Source organism: Aulostomus chinensis, chromosome 18 (genome assembly GCF_037954235.1).
Source record: "Aulostomus chinensis isolate RoL2024-O1b breed Wild chromosome 18, RoL_Achi_v1.0, whole genome shotgun sequence".
Lineage (NCBI taxonomy): Eukaryota > Metazoa > Chordata > Actinopteri > Syngnathiformes > Aulostomidae > Aulostomus > Aulostomus chinensis.
Genome location: NC_141337.1, coordinates 13952366 through 13962094, shown reverse-complemented (window position 1 = coordinate 13962094; position 9729 = coordinate 13952366). Strand labels below are relative to the sequence as shown.

Below are 9729 nucleotides of genomic sequence, written 5' to 3'. Positions count from 1 at the left end.
CTCTCTCTCTCGTGCTTTCTCTCTCTCTCTCTCTCTCTCTCTTTCTCTCACTCTCTCTCGCACCACCACTGTCATGTCGTTCACATGGTGGCCATTTGATGACAAAGTCCCATTTTCCCTTAAGTCTTCTTAATAAGACCTGCCAAATTTGGAAATTTCACACTCACACCAGCACACACACACCCACACCCACATACACACACGCACACAGATAAACAGGAGCATCGGGTTGTTCATCAGTACAACAGTGATACATTAAGGCACAGAGATAAAATGAAAACACACACAAAACTACTCTCACAGTGAGAGAATTGTCTCAGCAGTGCATTCTAATGCTATTTATTTATTGTTATTGTTGTGTGTTTTACATTTTATCTCCATTTTGGGATGTTTTTTTATCGTAAACAAGGCATTTGAAAGATGCTGCAACAAAGCGGAGTCTGAAGTGTTGCCTCATCAGCGTTGAGTGATACATCAAACGTTAAAAGGAGGAGTGGTCTTTGTGGCTACACACAGCGACTGGCGTCATCTTTGCATTTTTTTTTTTAAAAGAACAGATCCTGCATGTATATAGAAAGGTGATGGATGCTGGTAAAAAGGAGGGTTGTGTTGTTTTCCCTGCTCTGACCCAAATGTCACTCAAGTATACAAAACTTTTCTCTTCATCTGTTATCCAGTGTTATTACCCTACAATATCCAGCAACTATGATATACCCCCACTCTCTCTCTCTCTCTCTCTCTCTCTCTCTCACACAGACACACACACACACACACACAAACACACACACACACACACACGATATCAAAGCACCTGCTGGTGTAACAAGAAAACCAAAGCGACGGATATTTAAAACTCTGAGGTACGCACAGGTTGGGAAGACAATGCAACTTTCACAACAAGCCAATATCACATTTCATGGCTCACATCTGCACTCTTTTGTGTGCAAGCATGATTTTAGTAACTGCCGAAGATAGTTTCACTCGTGAGGTTTAGCATGTTTTGTATATGTGAGTGTGTGTGTGTGTGTGTGTGTGTGTGTGTATGTTTGTGTGGGTGTTTGTGTGTTTATGTGTCTCAGTTTTTCTCGCTTGTGACACCATTGCTGTTCCCGTTGGCCCCGTGCACAGCAGAAAGCTTGTTTTTGAATGGGAGTGTGTAGGGCTGGCGGATGTTCACCCGGTCCTTTTCTGCCTCCAGATCTTCATCGTAGCGTTCGTCTTCGTCGTTGTCCTCAGCCTCGCTGTGGTGGGGGGAGGAGTGACGGGACAGAGCGGGCGACGGGGGCACGGAGGCGGGCCGGGGGTAACGGAAACCTGAGGTCTGAGGACAAGAGCATCAGAGGATGAAGCTGAGAGGCTGATGATTATAAAGGTGGTTTACCCATGAGGACACACAAGTGGACTTACTGAGGTGGGGTCATGTGGTTCGTACACGTAGGTGTCAGGGAAGGCTTTGGCCAACGCCATATGACGGGCGGCGATATAATACTACGGCAGAACACAAGAAAAAGAAAAATGTGTTAATTTCAAGATAATGAAAAACACAAAAGCAGCCATCCACAGCTCAAATCTCACCCTGCCGAGGTATCTCCAGTCCAGCAGGTCACTTAGACGCTCGGTCCGGTTCCTCTGGATAATCCGCTGGCGACGGCTCTGCTTACAGAACTGGAATAGGAAGGAAGTGAGCTGGTTACACGACTCGTCCACTCCTCGATATCGCCGGTCCAGGATGTAAATGCCTGCAAAAGGAAACGCAGTGACATGAAAGAAGAGGGAGCATGTCTTTCGAAATTAATATTACAATAATCTGAAACACTCACCGTACGCCGAGGGGTCGGCTATGTGTTCCTCCATGAAACAGCCGAAGCCTGACAGGTTAGTTGAGATCGATGGGATTCCCATGACTGTGCACTCAGCTGACCATGACAACACAACGTCTCATTAGTAATGTGACGTAATACATTTTACCTAAACGTGTACAAATACCCTGTCAAACCTGGTGTGTAGCCCCAAGGCTCATAATAAGAGGGGAAAACGCCAAGGTGGCAACCTCGTACAAACTCCTCGTAGTCCATGGGTAGCAGAGGAGAGGTAGAGGACAGGAACTCAGGATGGAAGATTATCTAAAGCAGAGCAGAGAAGCCAATACATCACTGCAACATGCTGGAGTTAAAAAAACAAAAACAAAAGTGATGTAAAAGTTATAAAAATAATTCTGCCTTCAAGTGTTGAGGGGTGATCTTTTACCTTAACACGGTCAGCAGAGCTGTTGAATAGACCGATGCGGCGGACGCAGTTGAGGATGGGGTCGCTGCTGTCCTCCAGCATGTTGTGAGTACAGATGGGAGGCTGGCACTGCCTCTGAGTGGCAAAGATGGCTCGTTTCATGATGGTGAAATCCTCCTTGTCCAGCATCTTCGACACATCTGGCAGCTGTCCACTATAGACAACAGAAAGATTTTAGCTTTTAAGTGATGACAGAAACAAGGGTGAACAACTGGGACATTACATTCAACCGAGCTTGTTTTGACAATGTCATCATACTGTCTATCCATCTAAAAATCAGGACTTTGCTGCCAGATAGATCACTGCACATCCCTCAGGTTTCATTTGGTAAATCATAGGAGGTCAACTCACACTAGAAGAGACTCATAAAGTTTCTTCCCGAAGCGTTCCTTCACAGTTTGAGCAGTATCCCTGTCAGGAACAGAATAAAGGAATAATAGAAAAATTGAAAGTGAAATTGATGCGTCTGACGGTGAGAATCTGAATTAACCGTCTCACCAGAGCTGCTTCCTGACTGCTTGACCCTTCAAGGTCTCCACATTGAAGTTGTTTGTACGAGCCGGCATGATGAAGAAGGCAATGACGGTAACGTCGCTGTGATTAACCTGCAGGATGGGAAGAGTAATAGGACGTTAACACTTGAATACACACGTGCTGACACAAAATACACAACACTTACTCTCAGTAGATAGTTGAGTCGGGCTAAAGCCTCCAGGAAGATGTCAGCTCCTTTGTTGGAGAATTCGTACCTCCCAGCAATGAAGAGGAACAAGCACTTATCCAGGTTGAAGTCAAGGTGCCTGATGGTCAAACATGATGGGATGAGCGTGGCAGTAATGATCGGCATGTGTACTACCCCACTAAACTGCAGCACACTTAAAAACTTCTATCGTTTGCGTATATTTCACTTGTCTCTTACTTGATTTAACCAAATCAATTTTGTTGAAAAGCACAAGTGTTTCTCCCCCTTTTGAGTATTTTAGGCAAATAGGAAGTAAACATTTGAGCCGCTTAAGCTGGGTAACTGATGATGTTGCTGTTATATCCATCCATCGACGGGGGACAGGAGTAAACCCTGGACCGACCGCCAGTCCATCACAGGGAGGACATATAGAGACAGACAACCAGTCACGCTCGCATCCATAACTACCGGCAATATAGAGTGGGCTCTATTATGGATTTATACATACACCAGAAATAATGCATGTTAAAGTGACTTCAGACAGTTGCTACTGAGGTGCATGTTACACGAAGGGTTACCAAAAGGAAAACTTGGATAGAAAGAAGTGTCGGACCATCTAAAATAAGAGTACGACTGACCAGGATCAGGTGTGGAGACTGGAGTGTGGACATGGGAAAAAATTCATGGACTTGTAAGTGCAATGAAGTCAAAATGACTTTTGCTATGACTCCTATTTCAGAAGAACACTTGTTCATGCAGTAACAGTAAGTCTCTGTGCAGGCATACAGGTTTTACTGTCATGTGTGTTGTGAGCTCTCTAACCCATAAAAGTGTCCCCTAACAAACTCCTGAATCCGGTTCTTGCTCTGAGCGTGGAGGTTTTGAAACTCGTGCACGGCTGAGAACTTCTTCACATTGAGTCCGTTAGGGGTGATAATATCTGTGCGTGAAGAGGAGAGAGATTCAGAGGAGACATGAACAGAAAGTTTTATTTTAGTTATCCCATCAGCAAGCTAATCTTGTTGATGTGAAAGCTTAATGAACATGACTGAGGACGTTTCAGAACGCGACGCCTCGCGTAAGTTCACCTCCACACACCTGGTTTCCTCTTGAGTAGGTGCTCAGCCTCAATAGCTGTGATCTGTGACACGGTGGTGAAGACGTGGGCGCAGTGTGCAGCTGCTCGCTCTAGACAGTAACGGTGGTAGATCTGTCTGTCGCCAGCTTCCTTGTCAACATTGAACTGAAGCAGGCACACACACACACACACACACACACACACACACACACACACACACACACGAGAGAGAGAAAAACAGAGAGAGAGAAAGAGAGAGGGAGAAACAGAAAAAATATAACACAAATTAACACAAATAAACAAACACGAGTGAAACATGTATATTAAATCCCATTTAGAATTATGATGAACGTAAAAAATAAAGGCAGATCCACCCACCACTTAAGGATGAATTAAAACCATTATAAGGAGGAATAAACTAAAAATTATTTACTTATTTACAAAGTTAATGAAAAAATGTCATGTGACTTAATAAAAACGATAAGATTACCATAGAGGGTTGTACTGTCGATGCACAACCATGAAACTTTATTGCAACTCCTCTCAGTGATACAGAAAGAATAAAAGTGCAAGATGAAGGATAATAGACTCAATTATACTAATTTATACTAATTATACTAATAATTACTGAATACATCATTTGTTTGTATAAATAGCAATCACATCTTCTTTTTTTATGGACCTTAAGGCAAATCAAAATCAACTTAACCCTGCAATCTTTCCTGCTCCTTTTATTCCATTTTAATGAAACAAATGATCAAATAGTGAAGTGACTCTAACACGCAAACACACACACACACACACACACGCACGCACGCACGCACGCACACACACACACACACACACCTCTGCAAGGTTGTTGTAGAAGTCCACGTTTCCAGCACACAGGTAGCGTCCCAGCAGCGTAGCATGAGTGGTGAAGATGGTTGCGACCGGCAGCTGCCTGTGTCTACACAACACCAAGCCCAGACCTGCTAACCACTCGTGGAACTGGGCCACGATGTGAGGAGGCTCCTCACACTGGGCTGCATACTGAACATTTAGGAAAAACACAATGAGGACTCCAAACACTCATATTTGGATATCCATTACAAGTCTGCTGCGTTCACTTGCTTATATTTGCGAACAGATTGAGTTCATGTCAGGCGGCGTGAGCTGCTGACCTCTCCCAGGAGCCAAGCTGTCAGGAAGCCAAACAGCACGGCATCGTTGGCCTCGCGGTCGAACCACGGCACACCGATGTCACAGAGCTCCCATAGCTCGGTCTTCCAGGAGTCCAGGGACCAGGCGGTGAAACCAACGTCGATCAGAACAACGTAGGGACTGCCCTCAATGAGCCAGCGGCCGAAGTAGACCTGCAGTAACAAGGGAAGTGGGGTGATGACATCTCGTTTGGAAATACGTAAGGATCCACATGTCATTACAGTGGGGAATCTGTTTGTTTAATGGCTGCAGCTGCAACATCAACTCCATTTTAACACAGAATTGCAATGTTTCATGTTGAAAGACGGTTGATATTCTCACTTTCATACCCTCAACCTAAACACCCGTTCATCCCAACACACGCTGATCTGGTTCCTAATTTAGATCAGTTAAACATGCTCCTTTAGGAGATCACTTTAAAACACTACCACACGCACTCGGAGCCAAACTAGGACTAGTAATTCCAAAGCACTACCGGAGTGACACAGCACAAAGCATTAAAAGTACCACACACTAACACACACACACACACACACACACACACACACACACATCTGCAGATAAACACACTGACATTCATCTATTTATGGAGTGTGTGTGTGTGTGTTAGAGAGAAGGGGAGACATTCATTCAACCTCTAACCTTTATAGGGAAATGTCACTGGGGTTTAGAGACATGAGCAGGGAGTGACGTCTGGGCCGAGGCGGTCTGTGTTTTTACGCCACACATTCCCATAAAACTCCCTCTATAATCATGCCAAGTTAAGAGAGGCTGTCCTTCAGAGGGGTGTGTGTGTGTGTGTGTTGAGTGTCTATTACTACCTTACACCCGCTGGAGTTCATCTTGTCAATAGTTCTCCTCAGCGTGGGGTTGGTGGGCTCGATCAGCTCCACCTGTGTGCGCACATTGCTCTCCACGTAGGGGCCCACCAGGAAATAGTTCTCCCCCCATTCCTCTGAGGTCAGCCGGGCTTTGGTCTGGATGACTGTGTAGATGCCTCCAACTTCACACGTACACACACACACACACACACACACACACACACACAGTGTTGAAATAAAAACTTGATTCAACTTGACATGTATGAGGCATAAGGATAAAGAAATCTGGATTCAAACAAAATACTTGCCTTTGTTTGCGACCTCCCACGCAATCTCAAAAAGAACAGCGTCCTCCAAATCAAATTCCTCATCCCACTCCTCCAGTCCTGACAGGGACGTGACAGACAGGCTGCGAGCCAGCGGCATGCTGGGTAAATTTAAAAAAAAAAGTCACTGCACTGAGCTGGAAGCAGTAATGTGTTTTGCTCTGTACAAAAGGCTCCTCATAGTGCTACTATATCTCACTGCTCCAGCAAGAGTCATCTAAAACCGCTCTTACTTTGTTTTTCTAAACCTTCAATCCAAAAAGTTACTATATTTGTTGTTTGGACAATTAAAGAAACATATTAACTTTTTGTCCTTCCTGTCCAGAGCCAGACAAGAGGATTGATACTCTTCTCTCCTCTGTGCAGCGTTAAGGAGCTGAGACCAAGCTGAGACCAAGCTGATAGCTAATTAGCGCAATGAATAGCCGCGGATGGGAAGTGTTAGCATACTTCAGTCAAAGGCCTTCAAATAGATCAGGTTCTTGATTTGTGTAGAATGTCATCCTCTCTTAAAAAGTCAGCCATGATTAGTACCAGCATTCATTCTTCATCACGCCACCAACAAAACAAAACATTTGTTGGTGATGTGTCTTTTGAGGTTCTGCGTCCAGTCAGGGAAGTAGTTCCGGCTATGAGAAAGAGATAATTAAATCGTCTGATAATTAAATTAAAATGTATAATGCAGGCTGAGACCATTTTTGGTAAAAGTGTATTTGATGTCCATTGACAGAGGGATGCTAACACTTCCCATCCACTGTCACTCATTAAGCTAAAAACTAGCAGATCTGTCAGTCTAAGGTATCAAGGCTCTATTTTTTTGTCTGACTCTGGGAGGATGGACACCAAGCACATTTCGCAAAAAGGTGATGTGCTCTTTTAAAACCACGACAGGAACAAAGACATCTCATTTTGTTTCTTTCTATGTACACACCAGTCTGTGTGATAGTAAACAGCTACGAGAAACGACTACGTCTTTTTTTAAATTGAGTCACTTTTGCTTGACTAACATTTCTTCACACACCATCAAGAAACTGGTGTCATCAGTGAACCACTAATCCAGTTTCATAACACCTATTACATTACGCCAATGTGACGTAATACACCCTTTTGTGCTTTGAAATGTGTTGTCATATTTACTAAACTCAACTTTAAAACCTGGTCAAACACTGGACAGAGAGGAGGAAGTGTGTGTGTGTGTGTGTGTATCTGAGATGGTCAAAGGGCTTTTTCTATCTGCCTAGCAGCTATATAACACAGTCACACACATTCCAGGTACTATCTGATTCCTCAAACAGCTATTTATGAAAGAAATGCCACAAAAGAATTGCATTATCTGTCTTATTAAGAGTGACTGAGTGCATCTCAGTGTGCTGAGAAGACTAAAGTAGTGATCAGGTGTTGCAGAAACAGTGCGACCCCCCGAGAAAGGATGGGAGTGGCATGGGAAGTGATGCAGAGGTGGAGGATTGCTCAAGTTAAGGGTTCAGGTATAAACTTGATCCGGCTGTTGAGACACACCGTGACACCTGCAGAGTTGCGACATGTCAAAACTGCTGGCACCGAGCTGGGATGACACATAATTGTTTAGAAGAGTTCCACATTGTCCAAGCTGGCGGACACACACCAGCGCACCAAACTGAGAAAACAAAAGCTTTGTTCAAGTTGATGGCAAACTGGTCACAAGCAAACTTTCCACCCAGACAGATCCCTGTGACATAGACGGGATCTCAGAGGCTCAAATATCATGACTAAACATCACAGGGCTGAAATATTTCCCCCTGGGATTCCCTCACCTGCTCGGATGCCACTCCACTCCTGGCACTCCCATGTAAACACCACGTTCACCATCGTGCCACAATTTTTTTGTTGTTGTTGTTGTTGAATTGTGCTGTGCAGAGGGCCTACAGGTTTGGGGAGGGAGAAAAACTCCCGACAAGAAATGTGGCTATGGGGGAAGCGCTGCACGCCCACCTCGACTCGGCTACAGACCTGAACCACAATCCTCCCAGTTCAACCAGCTGAACATGCCTGCAGCTCTAAATTATGTCCGATCGGCGTTTTCTCCTGAGTTACGAGGCGAACGTGACCGGAGGCACTTACTGCAACCCAGCTGCGGAAACGCGTAGAGGACGCGGCGCCCTGATGAGCGTCCGCTGGAGACCTATTCAACAATTATACCTCTGGAAAATAAAACAACAGATTTCTACTCACCCTTAGCTTGTGTCCCGGCTTCAAGGAGATGAAACACACATTGCCAGCTGTCTCCGTCAATCAAAAAGGAAAACAGCGGAGGGTGAGGGAAAAGGGGGCGGCGGCCTCAGTTAAATGTCATCCGCTCACATTGGTTGGTGCGTCTGCCGTCAACCTGAGGGACAGGACAGCCGGGGCCTGCGATGATGCAGAAGGGTTGGCTTGGTGAATGAGGTGTCGCTCCTGTCTCATTATTCATGAGCTTCACTCCTATTGGTTTGACATCCACCGTAGCTCCGCCCCCGCGCATATTCTGACGGTGAACTGGGCGTTTTCCTCAGCGGAGACACGCTATTGGCTGAGCTGGAGTTAAAGGGAGTTGCACTGGTTGGTGAATAGTCAATTCACTGCTACAGATGAGGGGAGCAACGGGTAAACGTTCCAGGGAGGAGAGAGATGGGTTATTTATAATTCCTTCTAAGGGTCACGACGAGCCTATTTGGAGAATAGCATGACCAGTGACATTAAGACATCCAACACCCCTACAAATCGCCGTGATCTTTTCCATAGTAAAACAAATTCTCCTCTGGCTGCCACCACCACCACCAGCCTGATGTCTCTGAACACATGACCCAGACAGTTAGGGTAAAACTCCAGGAGTACACAGGAGGCTGGAGGTCACACGTGTCTGCTGTAGTGTCATCACTTCCTGCCAGAGATAATATATAAAATGAATGTTTAACAATTAGTCTTTTATAGTATTGCTGCTAATAATTTGTCATCATTTAACACATAAATCAGTGAGAAATTGTAAAATGTCATATTATGAGGGGTGCTTGATAACATTTGTTTGTCAACTCTATCTGAAGATAAGTACTACTGTGTCAGAAATCGTCTGCTGGCTTTATAACAGTCCACTTTGCACAATTTTCTTCTTCTTTGCAAAGCAAAGCAACCAATGGTAAACTGGTTGGAGGGTGAGGAAAAAGGGGGCGGCAGCCTTTAGATATGATTGATGGGCTTTTCCAAATGTTTAGGAATAAAGAGAAAAATCACTTTCCCACAGGCTTTCGACCCCTTTGTGTCTCTCTTCTGTCTTATTCATCCCCTGTCTCTCTTTCCTGTTCTCTTTCTCTCAAGCGA

At 44.8% G+C, this 9729-nt stretch overlaps 1 protein-coding gene across 1 annotated transcript; it reads right to left on the bottom strand.

Moving 5' to 3' along the window:
* Positions 1-244: 244 nt before the first annotated feature.
* gys1 (glycogen synthase 1 (muscle)) lies at positions 245-8766 on the bottom strand. Its single transcript, XM_086183935.1, has 16 exons — positions 8608-8766; positions 6379-6497; positions 6071-6252; positions 5210-5401; positions 4893-5078; positions 4067-4211; positions 3791-3908; positions 2966-3086; positions 2785-2891; positions 2638-2697; positions 2248-2440; positions 1997-2123; positions 1821-1916; positions 1576-1739; positions 1408-1488; positions 245-1321 (listed from the first exon to the last, which is right to left on the bottom strand). Exons 2-16 carry the CDS (start codon positions 6494-6496, stop codon positions 1076-1078), a joined length of 2136 nt encoding a protein of 711 aa, XP_086040061.1. The 5' UTR covers position 6497; positions 8608-8766; the 3' UTR covers positions 245-1075.
* Between the last annotated feature and the right edge of the window lie 963 nt (positions 8767-9729).

Excerpts from the sequence above, each read along its gene's own strand:
- gys1 (XM_086183935.1), bottom strand. The coding sequence starts at position 6,496 with ATGCCGCTGGCTCGCAGCCTGTCTGTCACGTCCCTGTCAGGACTGGAG. Across the intron at positions 4,212-4,892 it reads TCTACAACAACCTTGCAGAG|TTCAATGTTGACAAGGAAGC; the intron begins GTGTGTGTGTGT and ends TGCCTGCTTCAG. Across the intron at positions 3,909-4,066 it reads CCTACTCAAGAGGAAACCAG|ATATTATCACCCCTAACGGA; the intron begins GTGTGTGGAGGT and ends CTTCACGCACAG.